This window comes from Amblyomma americanum, chromosome 4 (assembly GCF_052857255.1).
Source record: "Amblyomma americanum isolate KBUSLIRL-KWMA chromosome 4, ASM5285725v1, whole genome shotgun sequence".
NCBI lineage: Eukaryota > Metazoa > Arthropoda > Arachnida > Ixodida > Ixodidae > Amblyomma > Amblyomma americanum.
This window is the reverse complement of record NC_135500.1, coordinates 47,161,563-47,182,609: the sequence shown is the minus strand read 5'-3', so window position 1 is coordinate 47,182,609 and position 21,047 is coordinate 47,161,563. Positions and strand designations below refer to the sequence as shown.

Here is a 21,047-nt window from a genome sequence, read left to right as displayed (position 1 = left end):
ATTAAACTAACCCCTATAGTAAAAGCCCGTTAATTTGAACTCGGGTAATTCGAACTGACGCCCAGGTCCTGGCACAGCCTTGTGTATTTCAATGGGGGAAAACTCTCGATAATTCGAACAAGTCAGCATCCACTACGGTTAATTTGAACCAGGAGCCACTGGTCGACACCGCTCCTCGTAGATAGAAGTTAACCCATAGTGAGTAAAACACGCTCCAAATTTACCAGAGATGTAAAGTAATAGAAGAAAAAGTCAAAAGAAGTCAAAAGAAAAAAAGTTGAGTACATGAGGCTCACGGAGCCCACGTTCCGGTGCATGCCGTAGCAGGTTTTCGCTGCCGGAGCACTCGCCCGCGCTGCTGATGCTTCGGTGCATAGAGTTTCTTACTATTAATAGTAATAATAGGAAGAGAGTTAATAGTAAGAAACTATTAATAGTAATAATAGTAAGAGAGTTAATAGTAAGAAACTCTATGCTTCGGCGCGAGCCGTTCCAGGTTTTCGTTGTGCCGCGGTTGCTGGGTCACATAGAGTTATGGTGTCTTCGACTGGTCGCTCCCACGATCCAGTTAGGATCTGGCAGAGTGGGAGCCGCTCTCGCTCTGAGCGCATAGAGAGACTAGTCAAGCCGAATGGTCAGCGAGTTTTTAGAGCGGAAGCGCAGGAGGCAGAAGGGGGACGTAACTTCCGGAACCACTACGCGGCACCGCTACTGATGTCAGCTGTAGCCGCACGTAAGGTCCATTGATTACCTTTAGCCGCACTTGGCCGCACACAGTTTGCGTCGCGGTCGCCGCTTAGCCTGTATCGATCGCTACCCCGGGTTTCCGTCCCACGGGATGCTCATTTTTCGAACATCGCCTTCTGGATAGCACTGTCGTCCTCGTCTGAGCTGCTGCTGGAATCGCTGTTGTTATGTGACAGCAACACAGACTGCATTCCTAGCGTAGTTATCCAGCGTCTCTTGGACATTTTGCCTCACACAGCGCGGCACCCGCAAAACACAGCACAGCAAGGACGTTACTACTGCGTCAAAAAAAAAAACCCACACTTGTTTCTGCCTACGCGCAGCGGACGCCGAGGCCTCGCACCGCTTTCGCGAAATGGCTGAAGTGGCTCTGTCACGTGGACTCGTCTCGGAGCCGCTCCGACTTTTTTCTCGGAGCGCCTCAGAGCACTCTAAGCTGGAGGCGAGCGCTCAGAAAGAACAAGCCGAATGTAGTCAGAGCGGCCGGTTTCGACCAGCCGAATGTGCGGTCGCCTCTCAAAGCGCTCTAGAGCGATCTAAAGCGACCAGTCGAAGACACTATTAGTAAGAAACTCTATGCTGGGTTGTGATCACGTGGTGTAAAATATGGCTAGTGTGCCGAGCGTCAGTGCTGCGCAATGCTAGCATATACGACACGATTTCTGGGTTCGGAAGGCAGTAACTTGGTCTTGTGCGTGTGTGATTACCCTGCTTGTGCGCGTATTCTTTGTTGAGCGAGGTGTAGTGTTTGTTGTCCTGTGTGGCTGCTTGCACATGTGTCATCGCGTCTGCTCCTACCAGTAGCTCTGTAATGATTTTGTCGTTTTTGTGCATGTGTTCTGCACGCGCGCACGTATCCGTTCTGCGTGCATTCAACAGTCAAATCATGTACTGAGCTCTCGATTGTTCTTTTGCCGTGCCCATCACTAAACAAGCTACATGTGACTGCACAAAAAGATGTCAGAGCCAAAGCGACAGTGTAAAGAGAGACTTGCTTTGTGCCACAGTGTAAAAGCGGTTACCGCTTGAACAAGAAGTGCGTTTCCGAGTTTACTGCCTCATCTGATGCTGCTTGCAGAATGGGAATGAAACTTCAAAACAGAAGACGGAAGGCTGGCACCAGCTGCTATGGTTTGGGAGAAACATTTTGAGAGCAGTTTAGCGCATGTTCACTATCACCGCGTCCATGCAGCGAGCTTCCCCACGATAAACCACGTCTTAAACCCGACACTATGCTTACGATATTCACGCATTATCTAAAACACATTGCTTAAAACATCAGTAAAGAGGAAAACTAGACATCTGTGCGAGCAAAAGCCTCGATCCAGCAATGCGTCACAGGCGACCAGCGTCGGAAACCTCCGCGAGTTATTGTGCTCAGCCATTGAGAGTGCCGAATCGGTGAGCCTGGAATGATCTGGTGCCGACAACGGAGTTTTAGTAATTGAAAAGTGCAACACACGCTATAGTTCTAATTAAAGAATCAAGCGCATGGTGAATTGCAGAATGATTGTGAACATCTGCCATCCACAAGCGAGAGTGCACCCATTCTATTCCAGTGACATGGATGAAAGTGCCATTTGTGCCAGTGGTTTAATTAGCTTACGCCTATTGTGAAGCTGAAGGAGACAACTTTGCTTGATGGGCAATCAGCGGTAGCTGCAATCGGAAGAAGTCAAAACATACCATCACAATGGGCATGCAAAGAGGCCGAATCCTTGATCAAGGGGCTAAATTTCCTTGACAAATCTTTGTGGTGGATGCGGCATAAAGCCGGCCTCAGGAAAGCGCACTTCCAATAAATGGATGGTTTTTGCTGAGAAGTGATTACCAACGTGGTCCGATGGAGAGCCCTGCGCTTTCTGTAAGTACCAAAGAATTCTGGCCCAAAAACAAGCATGCAGAAGATCTAAATAAAAGCCAGTAAAATAACTGACGCATTTCACCTGCTTTGTCAGAGAAAATGTTACCAAAAAGTACTTTAGATAAAAAGCTTATGTTGTATTGGCTCTAAAGCACATATTCCCTGTTCCTTTCATAGGCACCCGATGTTCGAAGCTCGGAGATGTGCTAAACTTCATTAGAAACTTTCGTGCATGTGACAAGCACTAAATATGCAGCTTGTAGACTCAAAAGAAACACTGTAACCTGCCTCCATGACAGCTATGGTCGCATACGGCTTAACGAAAGCAAAGATGCAGTGCTCATTTTGCTGATGTTGCGAGAGCGAGACGGCGTAGTCTGCACCCTCCCGACTTGCAGCGCTCCATGCGGCAGCCGGCGGCATCGCTCGCTGTGCCACCAGGGAGGCCCCGGTCGGCTCACTAGCCAGTAAAATCTAGGCACTATAGTATGGCTGGGATCGCGGTTCGGGCAATGCCGGCTTTTGTTGGTGCCGCGAGCGCGAGCTGTGTAGAAAGCAGCGTGGAGATGTTGGAGCCCTTGAGTGACGGCGATATATTTGAGGCTGCATGCTCCCAGCAGACGTCGCAGGGCTCACGTGCGATGAGAACAGCCGACAGTGATGAGTCCGACGGCAGCGATGAGACTATGCCACCACCAAGTGCACATGAAGTAGCGTCGGCGCTCGATGTTGCAGCACGCCACTTCTCTGTCAATGAGAACTCTATGTTGTGCAGGAGCTTTAGGCAGTCTGCAGATGAGGGTGATGGAATCTCGGCAGAAGAAACACAAGCAAATGCACTTCGCCTATTACTTTTAATTTTGACAACACATCCCCTAAGTAAACATGTTTTGGAGCATAAATAGCGTCATATATTCCAGCACTAAAGCTCGCTGCTCACGTGAATGCATTCTAGTACTTGTATCTGGCACATAACTGGCCAATCAATTTATTTCATTTGCCACTTTGACCGGATGAATAGTAGCGCCTAGCTCGCAATAACAAGTCTAGATGTGACTGCTTCGAGTACTGCCCGTGCGGCGGGGTGCTATAACCTCTCATCCTAGCGCCCATTCAATAATTCGAACTTCGCTTAATTCGAACAATTTACCGGTCCCCTTCGAGTTCGAATTGACGAGCTTTTTACTGATAGCCTTTATTGGTTATGAGAAGGCATTTGACTCAGTGAAAACCCCAGCTGTCACGCGGGCATTACGGAATCGGGGTGTAGAAGAGCCTTATGTGAAAATACTGGAAGATGTCTATAGCACCTGCACAGCTACCTTGTCCTCCATAAAGTCAGCAATAAAATTCCAATAAGCAAGGCCGTCAGGCAGGAAGACACAATCTCCCCGATGCTATTCACCACCTATTCACAATAGGTATTCCAAGGCCTGAATTGGAAACAGGGATAAGAGTTAAGGAAGAATACCTAAATAATCTGCTATTTGCTGATGGCATTGCCTTGCTGAGTCACTTAGGAGATGAATTGCAAAGTATTATCAATGGGTTAGACAGACAGAGCAGTACAGTGGATCTCAAAATTAACATGCAGAAAAGGCCTGAATTGGAAACAGGGATAAGAGTTAATGGAGAATACCTAAATAATCTGCTATTTGCTAATGACATTGCCTTGCTGATGACATTCCAAGGCCTGAATTGGAAACAGTTAGGGATAAGAGTTAATGGAGAATACCTAAATAATCTACTATTTGCTGATGACATTGCCTTGCTGATGACATTCCAAGGCCTGAATTGGAAACATTTAGGGATGAAAGTTAATGGAGAATACCTAGTCTGCGATTCGCTGATGATATTGCCTTGCTAAGTCACATAGGAGATGAATTGCAAAGTATGGTCAGTGGGTTAGACAGGCAGAGCAGAACTGTGGGTCACAAAATTAACATGCAGAAAAGGCCTGATTTGGAAACAGGGATAAGAGTTAATGGAGAATACCTAAATAATCTGCTATTTGCTGATGACATTGCCTTGCTGAGTCACTTAGGAGATGAATTGCAAAGTATGATCAGTGGGTTAGACAGGCAGAGCAGAACTGTGGGTCTCAAAATTAACATGCAAAAAAGGCCTGAATTGGAAACAGGGATAAGAGTTTCATTTCATTTCATTTTCATTTTGCATTTATTTCAGTCATGTACAATGGCTGAGGAGAAAGGAAAAAAAGCCGCGCACGCGGCTTGACAAAGCTCCCATCTCCCGTAGCGGCTTGGCACGGCGATGACAGGCAGCAGTAAAACAATAACAAGAGAATGCATGAAATAACAAATATGTACAATATCTTCATAACAGATCACCAGAATAGTCTCGGTACTGTTACACACACGCAAATGATAGTTTAATCACAGCACATGGATACTAAGTTTATTTTACCGTTGGATATGATTCATTGTTTTGTAAGAACATATTTCTGACAGCGTTATATGAAACGGAAAGAATGGATTGATTGGTGAAAGCATTTCTATTAAGGAAAGATGGCAACACATACCTGAGTGTTTGAAAACCGTAATTTGTGCGTGGACAAGGTACATACCAATATTCGTAGTGTCTTGTGTTGTGAACAGCGGTATTTTCCCGTAGATTCGCAAGGTCAGAAAAAAATGTGCTGTCACTATGTACCTGAGATTTGTACTGCTGAATTACACGGTACTGATGAATAACCCTTGCATCCATAATGCGGTATTTTGCAAATAGAGCACTCGTATGTGCTAAGTATGTGGCACCCGCAATTGCTCTGACTGCATTTTTTTGTAATGTCAAAACCTTTTGAATATTAGTTTGCGTCGTTGTACCCCAAACCAAATGACAATATTTAACATGAGAGTCAAAGAGGGCATGGTAAATAACAAGTTTTGTCCTAGTAGGTATCATGCACTTTAACCTTCTGAGTATGCCGACAACGCGAGCTAGCTTACTCTCTATTTGCTCGATGTGGTAGTCCCATAACATAAATTCATTGAAGTGAACGCTAAGTGTTTTTACAACATTAGTTATTTCTATTATATTACCACCCAATACTAAATCTGTATGTACAGCCCATTTGACATTTTTAGCTCTAAAAAATATCGCCTTCGTTTTCCGTGTGTTTATTAGTAGGGAATTTTTTTCAGACCATGAGTTAAGTTTTCCCAACACGCTATTAGCCTTTTCTACTATATCATTCGCGTTGGTGCCGGTCAGAAATAAAGTAGTGTCGTCAGCGTAAATTACGTATTCTGTTTCGGAGTCAATCTGTACTAAATCATTAATATATACATTAAATAATAAGGGACCAAGGATACTACCTTGAGGTACACCATGCTTTATTTTATTGTAAGTAGAGCGATGATTATCTATAGAAACGTACTGATATTGGTCAGTTAAATAGCTGGTGATAAGAGATAGTGCTTTGTTCCGGACACCGTATGCAGAAAGTTTAAGAAGAAGAGTTTCGTGATGAATCCTATCGAAGGCTTTGGAGAAATCTATGTATATTCCAAGGGTTATTTGTTTACATTCAATGTTATTTAAGATTATTTCTTTTTGCTTCAAGAGAGCCATTTCAGTAGAGGACTTAGGTCTAAATCCAAACTGTCTTGGAGTTATCACGTTGTATTTTTCAAGAAAATTGGAAAGTCGTAAATGTATTGTTTTTTCCAAGCCCTTAGAAAAAATAGGCAATATAGACACTGGTCTATAATTACCAAGATCGTTTTTCGAACCACCTTTATAAAGAACAACTACTTTTGCTATTTTCATGTCCGAAGGGAAAATGCCGGTAGTCAAAGACAAGTTATAAATATAAGTTAAAATTGGGCAGATAATGTCCAAGACGTACATAACAGGTTTCATTTTCAGTCCAAAAGCATCTTCACTGTTTGTATTGTTCATGCCTTTATATATATTAAGCACCTCATTTTCGTCACAACATGTTATAAAAATACTGTTACTTGTATGATTCGTAATGTAATCCAATGCCATATTGTTGTGTTCACTATCAACAAGTCCACTGAAATAGCTATTAAACTTATTTGCGAGTGCGAGTCCACTATAACTAATGCCTTCCATTGTAATACTGTCAATTGTATTTGTAGAGTTAGGGTTCAAGACTTAATGAAGAATACCTAAATAATCTGCTATTTGCTGATGACATTGCCTTGCTGAGTCACTTAGGAGATGAATTGCAAAGTATGAACAGTGGGTTAGACAGGCAGAGCAGAACTGTGGGTCTCAAAATTAACATGCAGAAAAGGCCTGAATTGGAAACAGGGATAAGAGTTAATGGAGAATACCTAAATAATCTGCCATTTGCTGATGACATTGCCTTGCTGATGACATTCCAAGGCCTGAATTGGAAACAGTTGGGGATAAGAGATAAAGGAGAATATCTAAATAGTCAGCGATTCGCTGATGACATTGCCTTGCTGATGACATTCCAAGGCCTGAATTGGAAATAGTTAGGGGTAAGAGTTAATGAAGAATACCTAAATAATCTGCTATTTGCTGATGACGTTGCTTTCCTGATGACATTCCAAGGCCTGAATTGGAAACATTTAGTGATGAAAGTTAATGCAGAATACCTAAATCTGCTCTTTGCTGATGGCATTGCCTTGCTGAGTCACTTAGGAGATGAATTGCAAAGTATTATCAATGGGTTAGACAGACAGCAGAATGGTGGGTCTCAAATTTAACATGCAGAAAAGGCCTGAATTGGAAACAGTTATGGATAAGAGTTAATGGAGAATTCCTAAATAATCTGCTATTTGCTGACGACATTGCCTTGCTGATGACATTCCAAGGCCTAAATTGGAAACAGTTGGGGATAAGAGATAAAGGAGAATACCTAAATAGTCTGCATTTCGCTGATGACATTGCCTTGCTGAGTCACTTAGGAGATGAATTGCAAAGTGTGATCAATGGGTTAGACAGGCAGAGCAGAATGGTGGGTCTCAAAATTAACATGCAGAAAAGGCCTGAATTGGAAACAGTTAGGGATAAGAGTTGATGGAGAATACCTAAATAATCTGCTATTTGCTGATGACATTGCCTTGCTGATGACATTCCAAGGCCTGAATTGGAAACAGTTAGGGGTAAGAGTTAATGAAGAATACCTAAATAATCTGCTATTTGCTGATGGCATTGCCTTGCTGAGTCACTTAGGAGATGAATTGCAAAGTATTATCTATGGGTTAGACAGACAGCAGAACAGTGGATCTCAAAATTAACATGCAGAAAAGGCCTGAATTGGAAACAGTTAGGGATAAGAGTTAATGGAGAATACCTAAATAATCTGCTATTTGCTGATGACATTGCCTAGCTGATCACATTCCAAGGCCTGAATTGGAAACAGCTAGGGATGAATTAATTGAGAATACCTAAATAATCTGCTATTTGCTGATGACATTGCCTTGCTGATGACATTCCAAGGTCTGAATTGGAAACATTTAGGGATGAAAGTTAATGGAGAATACCTAAATAGTCTGCGATTCGCTGGTGACATTGCCTTGCTGAGTCACTTAGGAGATGAATTGCAAAGTGTGATCAATGGGTTAGACAGGCAGAGCAGAACGGTGGGTCTCAAAATTAACATGCAGAAAAGGCCTGAATTGGAAACAGTTAGGGATAAGAGTTAATGGAGAATACCTAAATAATCTGCTATTTGCTGATGACATTGCCTTGCTGATGACATTCCAGGGCCTGTATTGGCAACAGTTAGGGATAAGAGTTAATGGAGAATACCTAAATAACCTGCCATTTGCTGATGACATTGCCTTGCTGATGACATTCCAATGCCTGAATTGGAAACAGTTGGGGGTTAGAGTTAAAGCAGAATACCTCAAGTCTGCGATTTGCTGATGACATTGCCTTACTGAGTCACTTAGGTGATGAATTGCAAAGCATGATCAATGGGTTAGACAGGGAGAGCAGAACGGTGGGTCTCAAAATTAACATGCAGAAAGGCCTGAATAGGAAACAGTTATGGATAAGAGTTAATGGAGAATACCCAAATAATCTGCTATTTTCTGATGACATTGCCTTGCTGATGACATTCCAAGGCCTGAATTGGAAACAGCTAGAGATGAGTTAATTGAGAATACCTAAATAATCGGCTATTTGCTGATGACATTGCCTTGCTGATGATTTTCCAAGGTCTGAATTGGAAACATTTAGGGATGAAAGTTAATGGAGAATACCTAAATAGTCTGCGATTCGCTGGTGACATTGCCTTGCTTAGTCACTTAGGAGATGAATTGCAAAGTGTGATCAATGGGTTAGACAGGCAGAGCAGAACGGTGGATCTCAAAATTAACATGCAGAAAAGGCCTGAATTGGAAACAGTTAGGGATAAGAGTTAATGGAGAATACCTAAATAATCTGCTATTTGCTGATGACATTGCCTTGCTGATGACATTCCAAGGCCTGTATTGGAAACAGTTAGGGATAAGAGTTAATGAAGAATACCTAAATAATCTGCTATTTGCTGATGACATTGCCTTGCTGATGACATTCCAAGGCCTGAATTGGAAACATTTGGTGATGAAAGTTAATGGAGAATACCTGAATAATCTGCTATTTGCTGATGGCATTGCCTTGCTGAGTCACTTAGGAGATGAATTGCAAAGTATTATCAATGGGTTAGACGGCAGAGCAGAACGGTGGGTCCCAAAATTAACATGCAGAAAAGGCCTGAATTGGAAACAGTTATGGATAAGAGTTAATGGAGAATACCTAAATAATCTGCCATTTGCTGATGACATTGCCTTGCTGATGACATTCCAAGGCCTCAATTGGAAACAGTTAGAGATAAGCGTTAATGGAGAATACCTAAATAATCTGCTATTTGCTGATGACATTGCCTTGCTGATGACATTCCATGGCCTGAATTGGAAACATTTGGGGATGAGATAAAGGAGAATACCTAAATAGTCAGCGCTTCGCTGATGACATTGCCTTACTGAGGCACTTAAGAGATGAATTGGAAAGTGTGATCAATGGGTTAGACAGGCAGAGCAGAACGGTGGGTCTCAAAATTAACATGCAGAAAAGGCCTGAATTGGAAACAGTTAGGGATAAGAGTTAATGGAGAATACCTAAATAATCTGCCATTTGCTGATGACATTGCCTTGCTGATGACATTCCAATGCCTGAATTGGAAACAGTTGGGGATAAGAGTTAAAGGAGAATACCTGAAGTCTGCGATTTGCTGATGACATTGCCTTGCTGAGTCACTTAGGAGATGAATTGCAAAGTATGATCAATGGGTTTGACGGGCAGAGCAGAACGGTGGGTCTCAATATTAACATGCAGAAAATGCCTGAATTGGAAACAGTTAGGGATAAGAGTTAATGGAGAATACCCAAATAATCTGCTGTTTGCTGATGACATTGCCTTGCTGATGACATTCCAAGGCCTGAATTGGAAACAGTCAGGGATAAGAGTTAATGGAGAATACCTAAATAATCTGCTATTTGCTGATGACATTGCCTTGCTGATGACATTCCAAGGCCTGAATTGGAAACAGTTAGGGATAAGAGTTAATGAAGAAGACCTAAATAATCTGCTATTTGCTGATGACATTGCCTTGCTGATGAAATTCCAATGCCTGAATTGGAAACAGTTGGGGATAAGAGTTAAAGGAGAATACCTGAATAGTCTGCGATTTGCTGATGACATTGCCTTGCTGAGTCACTTAGGAGATGAATTGCAATGTATGATCAATGGGTTAGACAGGCAGAGCAGAATGGTGGGTCTCAAATTTAACATGCAGAAAAGGCCTGAATTGGAAACAGTTATGGATAAGAGTTAATGGAGAATTCCTAAATAATCTGCTATTTGCTGACGACATTGCCTTGCTGATGACATTCCAAGGCCTAAATTGGAAACAGTTGGGGATAAGAGATAAAGGAGAATACCTAAATAGTCAGCATTTCGCTGATGACATTGCCTTGCTGAGTCACTTAGGAGATGAATTGCAAAGTGTGATCAATGGGTTAGACAGGCAGAGCAGAATGGTGGGTCTCAAAATTAACATGCAGAAAAGGCCTGAATTGGAAACAGTTAGGGATAAGAGTTGATGGAGAATACCTAAATAATCTGCTATTTGCTGATGACATTGCCTTGCTGATGACATTCCAAGGCCTGAATTGGAAACAGTTAGGGATAAGAGTTAATGAAGAATACCTATATAATCTGCTATTTGCTGATGACATTGCCTTGCTGAGTCACTTAGGAGATGAATTGCAAAGTATTATCAATGGGTTATACAGGCAGAGCAGAACGGTGGGTCTCGAAATTAGCATGCAGAAACCAACACTACTAGTCTACTGTCTACTTAGGGCTGGTAGTGACTGCTGATGCGGTTCATGACATGAAAATATCCAGAAGAATAAGAATAGGGTGGTGCGCGTATGGCAGGTTCCCTCTGATCATGAATGGCAGTTTACCAATATCCCTCAAGAGGAAAGTATACAACAGCTGTATCTTATCTGTACTCACCTATGAGGCAGAAACATGGAGGCTAGCGAAAAGGTTTCAGCTCAGGTTAAGGACTAAGCAGCGAGCTATGGAAAGAAAAATGATAGGTGTAACGTTAAGAGACCAGAAGTGGGAGAGGGAACAAACGCGGGTTAATGACATCCTAGTTGAAATCAAGAGGAAGAAGTGGGCTTGGGCAGGGCACGTAATGCAAAGGCAAGATAACCGCTGGTCCTAAAGGGTAACGGAGTGGATCCCAAGAGAAGGCAAGCGTAGCAGGGGGTGGCAGGAAGTTAGGTGGGTGGATGAGATTAAGAAGTTTGCGTTCATTAAGTGGGTGCAGCTGGCAAAGGACAGGGTCAATTGGAGGGACATGGGAGAGACCTTTTGCCCTGCAGTGGGCGTAGTCAGGCTAATGATGATGATGATACATTTCATCCCCTTCACCTGAAAACAGTAGCAGCCAGCCCTTCTTGGTGTGGTCGTGATGAGTTTGAATAAAGTGGCGCAAAAATTTTTGAATTCAATTTTCTGAGCCATAATTGCGTTTCTTGCTGCTTAGCAAACGTCAACATACTCAGAAAAAGGCAGATTATCAATTTTTGTGAGAACAATGATTAGATTGGATTGCTAAAATTTCATTATGAATTAAAGCACGCCAGAAATTTTTATTCAGGATGGGGAATAAATCGAGTTCGAATGGTTGAGGTTTTACTCATTTGTTAACATAGTGAAATTTCTTCTTCAACAGGTTAATATAAACCTTGATGTAACAGCATCATTTTTGCTCCACTGCCCTCTGCTGTCTCTCTTGGATGTTCTTTGATGTTGGAAGTGACCTGAAATCAGCGACTCTTAAGATGAAAAAGGGATGCTCTACGAAATTTATTTTATTGGCTTCAAAAAAAAAAATGGTGCTCTTGCTTGTTTGATGGTGATAGCACCACTCGTGGATGAGCTACATCTTCTAATTTTGAGGTGTTTTTCGGGTGTTCATTGGCATCTGGGAAGGTCAGTTATCATTCTGCAGGTATAATTGCTAGAAAGAGATGTAAAATGGCAGGTGGGTACCAAGAATAGCACCTCAGGTGAGGCAGGTTTCAGAAGTCTTGTACCACTGGAAAGGAAAATAAACAAAGACAGAACAAGCCCTTCAGTAGCCTGGGGTCGTCTTTGCATGTCACTTTGCGGACCCAGACACTGTTTTTTCTCTTGCCACCGCATGAAGCTTAGCCTGGCTGCCTTGCTCTTTGAAAAATTTTTTTATTAATGATGTCCCAGTTATGCAATATTTAGGGACCATGTATTTTTGTGTGCTGATTCTAAATACTATGTCGTTTATTTTAATTAAAACAAGTCCTCGTGCACTTATACAATGCGTTATGTAATTTTTTGGAGAGAACTTTTAAGAAATTTTGTTGCAAGGAACTTCCTGAAATGCATGGCTATACTTCTTTTGTTACACCAACGAATGCAATAAGGGTAAAACTATGATCCTGCCTATCATAGATCTTGAGTTATAGGGTTTTTAAGCTGGTACTCCAGAAACAGGGATACCCTCCTTTCTTCCCATTTCTGAAGTGGCAGCATCAAAACCCTATAACTTTACTTCTACGATAGGCAGAGTAATAATTTTGCCCTTATTGCACTCCTTGGTGTCAAGAAAGACCAGTCGTATGCATATCGGGTAGTTCCCTACAGTTAAATTGCACTCCAAAAGACTTGCATAATATATTGCATAAGTGCACAAGGACTTGTTTTACACAAATTAAATGGCGTATTCAGAATCAGCGCACAAATATACATGTTTCCTAAAAGTTGCATAGTGGAGACTTAATTAACAAAAAATTTTTGCCGGAGCAAGGCCTCCCATAAGTGTGTTAGCATTAGATTCCATTCATGCAAGTACTCCTTCTCTGTCGCCTAGGTTCTGCCTACATGCCAATATATGCAGAAGTCATCAATTAAAAACAGCAGCAGAGAGAAACGAAGACAAAGAAGTAACACACACATGCGATGAGAACAATGCTAGAGCATCATCCTTGTCATTTTGTATGTTACTTCTTTGCATTCGTTTCTCTCTGCTGCTGTTTTTAATTGATCATGCACCAACTAGCTCAACAATACACCTTACTAATGCAGAAATGGTAATATCTCTACTTTACATGCATAGATTGCTGGGAGTCCTCATACCACTCCTGGTGCAGTGGTGCATCGGTTGAACGATGCGCCACTGCCCTGTGATGGCAGGTGCTTCCACCGCTGGGGCTTGTGTGACCCAGGTTGCTCCCGCCGAGCAACATCTAGCCACCAATCATTAATTTAACCGCCACCTTACACAGTGGGCAGTTTGTTCACAATTCAGTGCATAGGTTGCCACCTGCCATGATGGGCAGGTTGCAATGACTGCGCAAGGTCTTGTTACCTAGGTGGCACGTGGGTAGTTGCTTCTTTGGGGATTTTTCACTCACATCACAGCCATCGATGATGCTGGGTTTTCTGTTGATTGAGACCCTTAATGCTATTGCTTTAAAATTTGAGGGCTGTAAGTACATATTAATGCGAGAGCTTTAAAGCTCCTGTTCTGCAGAAAATCCGGCATCGTCAGCGTCACTGGTGTTGTGAACGAAAAATTCCCAGAGAAGCAACCTAGGTGGGCAACCTAGGTCGCGTGACCTTGTGGCATCATTACAACCTGCCCACCGGATTGTGAGCGAACTGACCACTGCGTCAGGTGGCAGTTAAATTAACGATTGATCGCGAGAGGTTGCTCGGGAAAGCAACCTGGGTTGCACAAGCCTCACAGGTGGCAGAACATGCCATCGTAGAGCAGTTGTGCATTGCTTAACTGCTGTGCCAGGAGTGGTATGAGGACTCTTGGGAATCTATGAATGTAAAGTTGAGAATGACCAATTCCGCATAGTGTATGGGCATTAACCCATTAAGGCTATCATGTCGTACCTTTATGGTTGAGCTGTTGAGTGTTCCCTCCTATTTTTTGGATCCCCACTTATTCTGTAGCACTGATTCTGTGATCCTGTCATTAGTGTCAGCAGACTACGCAGGTGATGCAGGGTGCTATTTGTGCCTGAATCTTTGTATGCATATTACTTCTGTCCCATCTCTTTAACACAGCGATCTTCTAGCATTCCTTCTCACTACATGCCTCAGCATGCATTTGGTGTAAAAGAATATGCAATCGTAACCCTTGGTTGCATTGATAACAGACTGACGAGACCATGTTTCTCGTTTCTTCTAGTGTGCAACCCGATGACATTGGTGCCCACATGAACGTCGGTCGCACATACAACAACCTGCTCATGTTCGAAGAAGCGGAGTCTGCCTTCCGCAAGGTGACCACTGTAGATTTTATATATTTTGATTTATGGTGCATGCTTTAACTTACAGCATTTGAATTTTCATTGTGTAGCCAGATTTTTCATTGCTGAGCAGCCTCGTTGATGGCCACTGATGCTCCATTCGGGGAAGTTTCTTTTTTTTTTTCAGGCAATTTTTGGCCTGAAATTTGGCTTAAATGGAAAATATTGTTTTCTTGGGTTTTCAAGGAATTTAAAAATCAGGCAGACAAGGGAAATATTTTTGGTTGAACATGTTGATTGAAGAAGCTAAGCACTCACAATGTAGTACTGTCCTATTACAGCATTTCCAAGCTGACAATTATTTGCTGTGTTATTGCGCAGTGACATGAACTTGTATTTTGATCTCTGAACCATGAGTGCAACCACCGAAGGTGTGTTGCATATTTGTTGCCAGTCAAACAACACATACCGCAACGGTGGCCAAGTGGTTGAGCATCCGCCTCGTATGCGGGAGGCGCGGGGTTCGATCCCCAGTGCCGCCGGGTACCCACCGGTGATACAATGTGTACAAGCTTTCCCCTGGTCTGGTGCTCGGCTTATTTAGGGTGAAATGCTTGGGAAATGGGTCTTTCACCCCACCTTGAGAAAAAAGCAAAATACCTTGTGACATGGCGCTCTTTGGCCATAGCTGCCCTTGCGCCATAAAAATCCATAACCATCATCATCAAACAACACATGGACATTACGATAGCATTATGAACCAGACCAGTGGTCATAGTGGCATAATCTGGTTATTCTGTGTGTCAGCGTCTTGCTTCCTTTGGCCATATCACAACAGGCCAAGGACCTGCTGCCCCGGCCAAAGCCAGGCGAGCCATACAAGGCCCGAATTGCACCTAATCACCTGAATGTCTTCCTCAATCTAGCCAACCTCATATCACGCAACAGCTCACGCCTTGAAGAAGCCGACAGTGTGAGTTGCTCTTGCATTTCCCCATTTTTGAACTGACTCAGGCAGGTGGAGGGCTTGTCGCATGTGCATAGCCAAAGAAGCAGACTTGCAGAAACATAATGAAAACCTACAGAATTGCTGCATTCTTGCTTTAGGCAGAGGGGAGGGGTTTTTGTTAGTTTATTTCACTTGCAGAAAATCACAAAATAAATTATAAATGGGAATGCTCTTGTAGTGGAATATATTTCTGCAATATTTCCTTTCATTAGGGTAACTACCTTCTGCACAAAATTAGTTTAAATTAACGTCCTGATGGAAACTCGTCTGTTGGCAATACTGTGGAATCTCAATGATACCAACATGGTTGATATGAATTTCGGGATGGTATGGATTCATGACATTCCCTGGCCAGAGTGCATTGCTTACGAGTAGAATTTCGGATGTTCCGAAAACATTTCCACGCCATTATGGATGATAAAAACTTGCGAGTCGCGACCGCACCCCCGAGCACTAAGTACTGCTCGTATGTCACTGACGCCGCAATCACTAGTCGTGCGGCACGTCTGCGTGAGTGAGCTATGGTCGTGCTACTATAATTAAATCCCGTCAGCCCTGGCGACTTGTGTGAATGCATTTCCCACGCTTCTGCATACTTATTTTGTTTGTCTTGGATGATACACAGCTTCGAACAATACGAATTTTTCCACGCCCCATGAAGTTTGTATCATCGAGAATCTGACGAATCCGTATGAATTTAAACTGCCATTTAAATTCAAAAGACATAACTCGCATATTGGAGCTAGTATGTTTTTTAATTTCATAACAACTGGTCAGTACTTGATGAATTTTTACTGTAAAAATTGGTATTAGATATGCCCATCTGTCACCTTTTACTTTTAAAGACATGAGCTGAAAGTTACTTCGCAGTTGCTAGCAATGTACTACATATATGCACTGTGTATGTTATGCAATAAGCTCTATAATTTTTTTTAATTTATGGCTACAGACAGCATATGCGCTTTCATGTTAGTGCTTGTATGTTTAAGTTATTGAGCTTAGAGCCTACACTAAGACGTCACAGTGTGAAATTGCTTTTTGTGCACATTTTAATAGAATCTCCTACATGCGAAAAAGATTCTTGGTACTAAATTACACCACCAAACTATATTGATCAAGCTTTTTGTCAATCTGCATGGTTTCCACAGTGAAATGATAAAGAGCTGTGATCTTTTGGTGGATTCTAGTTTTAAGAAGCAAGCAGCACATCGTCTGAATGCCAGCTACCTACTGTGTGCGCGAACCTTTGTCGCCAAAAATATGCAGGAAAAAACAAAAACAATTGGATTAGCCTGCCTCAATAACAAAGCAGGGAACATAACTGCCGTTTGCTCATAAACTACACTTCTTCTCACAAGCTATTTACAGCACTCTGAAATGTAGAGTGCTCTTGTCCAGTCAAGGCCAAGGAAGACTACAAATAGTCCCTCAAAGATTTTAGCAGTGTTTTGACTGTTTTTTAAACAATTATTGCAGTAATTGAAAAAGGTAGTTCAGGATGCTCTTTTGGAAGTTCAGTAAGCATTTCATTCACTGGATAACTTAGCTGAGAAAGTCCAGACAAACACAGCACTACGGAGGCCTCCTGTGAAGTGATGCAGTACGTGCCATTCGTAAGCATGGTGTCCGCCAAGTTGCCCGAGTCTCCTATGTGCAGTAGCTGGGCACTGGTGCTCTTTCCCTCCCAGGGATGGAGGCACCAGTTGCGGGGTGAGGGGAACAGTGGAACACATTTTGCAGTGCATGTCGTTCTGACTGACTCAAATCGTCTCAGCATTCACAGTGCTGCGAACAATTTGTGAAATGGTATATAGAGCTTAACTTGAAGAAAGTTACAAAACACATAGGTGTTGATGCAGTTTTTTCAGCTCCAGAAAATCTGTCCAAACTTGTAAAAGCTGTTAATGCTGAAAATAAAAATTAAGTTTCTTGCACCCAAAACCACAGTGACCATTTTATTTAATGCAAGGCAGGAGTTGTCTACTCTATTCTGCTGACTTGTGGTGCAAGCTATATAGGACAAATTCCTGTTGTCTAAACGATAGCTGGAACACTTTCATTTTTCATACTTATATCTGTCTCAACATAGTATTTGTCTAAACGATAGATTAAGTGGGCATCAGTATGCAACTTGACATCTGTGTCAGCATATCTTGGAATATACTATTGCTGAGATTTCCCCTGTTAGTCCACGTTTACAGAAACTTTAAGGTGCATAACCAGAGAGACAAGTTAACAAGAGAGATTATTGAGGCACATGAAATCATTAAACTTAGTGATGTCTGCTTCAGCATCCTGTCAGTGGCACTATCAGGATATGTGCACAGCTAGACGGGATTATTGGTGTGGCTGTGCGTTACTGTTGGCTTTAATTTTGTTGAATTAATTTTAGTGTCTATATTTCGCTAGCATTATTCCATTCAACATTAGTTGAAAGTCAGCACCATTGTGTGTCTTGTCTTGATTATTATGTGTTGTGCTGTTTTTGTTGAAAAATTGGCAGGCTAGCCGCTGTTTGTGTATCAGTATTCTTATAGTCACCAGACAGAAACAGAATGTAATGCGTTTGATGCTTACTCCAGTTTGCCTGCCATTTGAGAATGCTCATGCTGATTTCTTGAGGAGAAAGGGGCACAAAAAGCAAGTTTATTCTTCAACCGTAAAATTATGCTGTTTTAAACTTTTTCGACCACACCATCAGCGCCATGTCCATGTTGAGGTCTAGCCAAAAAGTCTATGCACTAATTTAATCACCAATTAGTGCCCCTTGAGTTAATTGGTTACCACCCTTTGATTTGTAGCACTTATGGTTTTTATGCAGTTGTACCGCCAGGCCATCAGTATGCGCGTTGACTACATACAAGCCTACATAAACAGAGGAGACATCCTCATCAAACTGAACAGGTACGAATGAGAGTTGCTCATTTTCAGGCATGCACGTATTTTATATCCTGGTTGTTTTCAGGATGCCAGAGGTTTCTGGAGAAGCTACATGAGTCAAGCAGCTTTTTTTTTCCCCCGTACCTATAAGTAAAGATTTTTACTTCTTTCTTGCTCTCCTTGGCTTTCTTCTCTCTCTTCTTCTTCGTAGGTCCCGTTTTCCTGCCTCGCCAAATAAACCTCTCGAATTGGCCGGATTAACTGAGAAAACTGATTTAATTATACACTTGATGACAACAATAAAAAAAATACAATGCAGTTAAAATGATGACAGCAGCATAGATACAGAATAACTGAGCTGGGCCACCCTTGGACTTAGGACAGTCCGTCGTCCTAAGCAAGCATGCGGGAGGAAGTCCATCTCCTACCAAGCTCCGGCCTCCACTGCCGCCCCACTCAGAGCTTGCGGCCGTCATAGGGTTTCTTCCCAAAAGCAATCATTCTTTTGGCACTCCCACATTCCCAACGTCACTTTCCCCCAGATTTCTGAGAATGGATGTATCGCAGACGGGGCTGGGACGCCGACGCGTCGGGGCCTCGGTCCGCCATGTCAGGAAACCCATTCCCGTGGAGAAGCGTAAATTTACGACCAGTGGCTCCGAGGTTCAGCAAAGAAAAGCGCGAACCCAGCCACCTAACTAACCCGTGGTGTGTGGTTCGCCGAAGGCGTTCGGAGACCCGTGCCCTAAATGATGCGCGAAGGGCCGTCTATGGAGACACTTGGTGCCTCCCCTGTCAGTGCGAGAACAAGACCCGGCACACTCATGCTCTCTCTACGCAAAGTCGGAGTTGACCCGCGTTAACAAACACATCGAAAGCCGGGTGATGAACGCGCGGACCGTGTCGCCTAAGGGGCCCGGCCTCCGCTCGGACCGACAAACAAAAGTCAAACCGAAGTTCCCCCGCGGAGGCGCGCGGCCTCTCGGCCACGTGACTCGGGGGTGCAACTGTACAGAACGCGACTGCAAACCACAAACCAAAGACAAACAAATGTTTTCCCCGAAAACGCCTGGCGTCTTGGCGACGCGGCCTCAGAGGTGCAAATGCAAAAAAAAAAAAACATACAAGCAAATGAGACGCGAACAAGCTGAAGCGCATGACGACCTTACATATACCCTTGAGTGAGGCCTAGTACGAGAGTCTGTTCATTGTCTCGCTCTCCTCTGCCCATCTTTTAACCAGCAGTGAGTGCTTAATTCTTTCCTGCTATTTCTGGCTCAGTCAGTGATAGGCCACTTAGCTCACTGTGAAGCGTTGCTTGTGAGGCTTCCATGGTAAGTCACACCCAGCCCCGTCATACCTTCCTTACCCCTGTTAGGCCACGAGTGAACCTTTTCTATTTTTTCATTAAATTCATCTCTCTCTCTCTAGTTGGCTAGAAATGTATGCTCTTGAGGTGGGGGAGGGGGCGGTGTACATATCACCATATTAAGCTCTGTCTTTACGAAAAGTGTCTTATATGCTTGTGCTTTTCTCAGGACAAGAGAGGCGCAGGAGGTTTATGAACGAGCACTCGAGTTGGATGCCACCAACCCCGACATCTTCTACAATGTACGTTGTTCCAGCCACTTTGGCAGTTTTTTATGCACATGTGGTTTCACAAAGCACCTTTTTATGCTTTCATCAAGTGGTGCTAAGATTTTCAGTTGCTGCTAAATGGCACTCATTAATGATATAGAAACAATGCAGATGGAAGGGAGTGACGATATTGGGCTAGGAAAGCTGGCAACCCTGACAACACAATGCTTCTTAACCTAAACTGTACCAAAGCATCAAGAAACGATAATATGGTACTACTAATCTGTGAGCATGGTGAATACAAACACTTGAATAATGAATAGCTTACCGTTCGTTAATGTGCAAGCGCTAAAATCTTCAATCCCAGATTTTGTCGCTGTTTGTTTGTCCAAAGCCTTTTTCCGGGACCTTCCAGTTGCTCGGGAAGAGCAGCACAGGTCTCATTACTTAACTGCTGCGCCACTGTGCCAGGAGTGGTATGACTCCCTTGCGATCTCTGATGTAAATAAGTAGATAATGACCAATTCCACATATATGGGCATTAACTCATTAACGTTATTCCTTTATACCGTTAAGGTGGAGTTTAAGTCTGATTTCACCAATCGTTGTCTGAAGCTTACTTGAACTTGAGAACCAAGCCTCAAACCAAAACCAGAGTGAAAACCAAAGTGCTAGCGCATCTAATTCACACTTAGCCTAACCACGCTAAGTATTCTGTCATTTTTTGCTCATTAGAATGTTGCTAAAGTACTTCCTAATGGTCAAAGCAACATTATTGTCTCTTACTGTGTGCTGTCTCTCCTGCGCTGTTTCTTTTTCCAAAGAAACCAGTTGGTTTTCAGAGAAAGTGCTTGACAGTGTACAAAGTATATTGAATTATCATGGCATAGAGGAATGTACGGAATATAATATGAGGCCCTATATCATAGATAGAGGAAAAAGCATTTCACTCAGTTAAAATATCAGCAGTCACGCAGACACTGTGCAACCAAGGAGTTGAGGAAGTGTGTGTAAAGATGGTAGACAGCATGTGCTATAGGCACTACACAGTGACCATGCCTTCCAGGGGCGTAGCCAGGGGGGCTTATGGTGCTTCAGCCCCCCACCAAAATTTTTTCGAACTGTCATGCACCACTGACCA

The 21,047-nt window shown here is 42.9% G+C and overlaps 1 protein-coding gene across 3 annotated transcripts in view; it reads left to right on the top strand.

Annotated features, from left to right (window-relative positions):
* The window catches only part of LOC144127925 (protein O-mannosyl-transferase Tmtc3-like), a 542,030-nt gene that overhangs the window by 480,615 nt on the left and 40,368 nt on the right, over window positions 1-21,047 (top strand). For all 3 annotated transcript variants that reach the window (XM_077660929.1, XM_077660928.1, XM_077660930.1), the window contains 4 exons: window positions 14,379-14,472; window positions 15,278-15,412; window positions 18,270-18,352; window positions 19,867-19,939. In XM_077660929.1, the coding sequence (XP_077517055.1) occupies window positions 14,379-14,472; window positions 15,278-15,412; window positions 18,270-18,352; window positions 19,867-19,939 (385 nt within the window). The remainder of the gene's footprint in view (window positions 1-14,378; window positions 14,473-15,277; window positions 15,413-18,269; window positions 18,353-19,866; window positions 19,940-21,047) is intronic.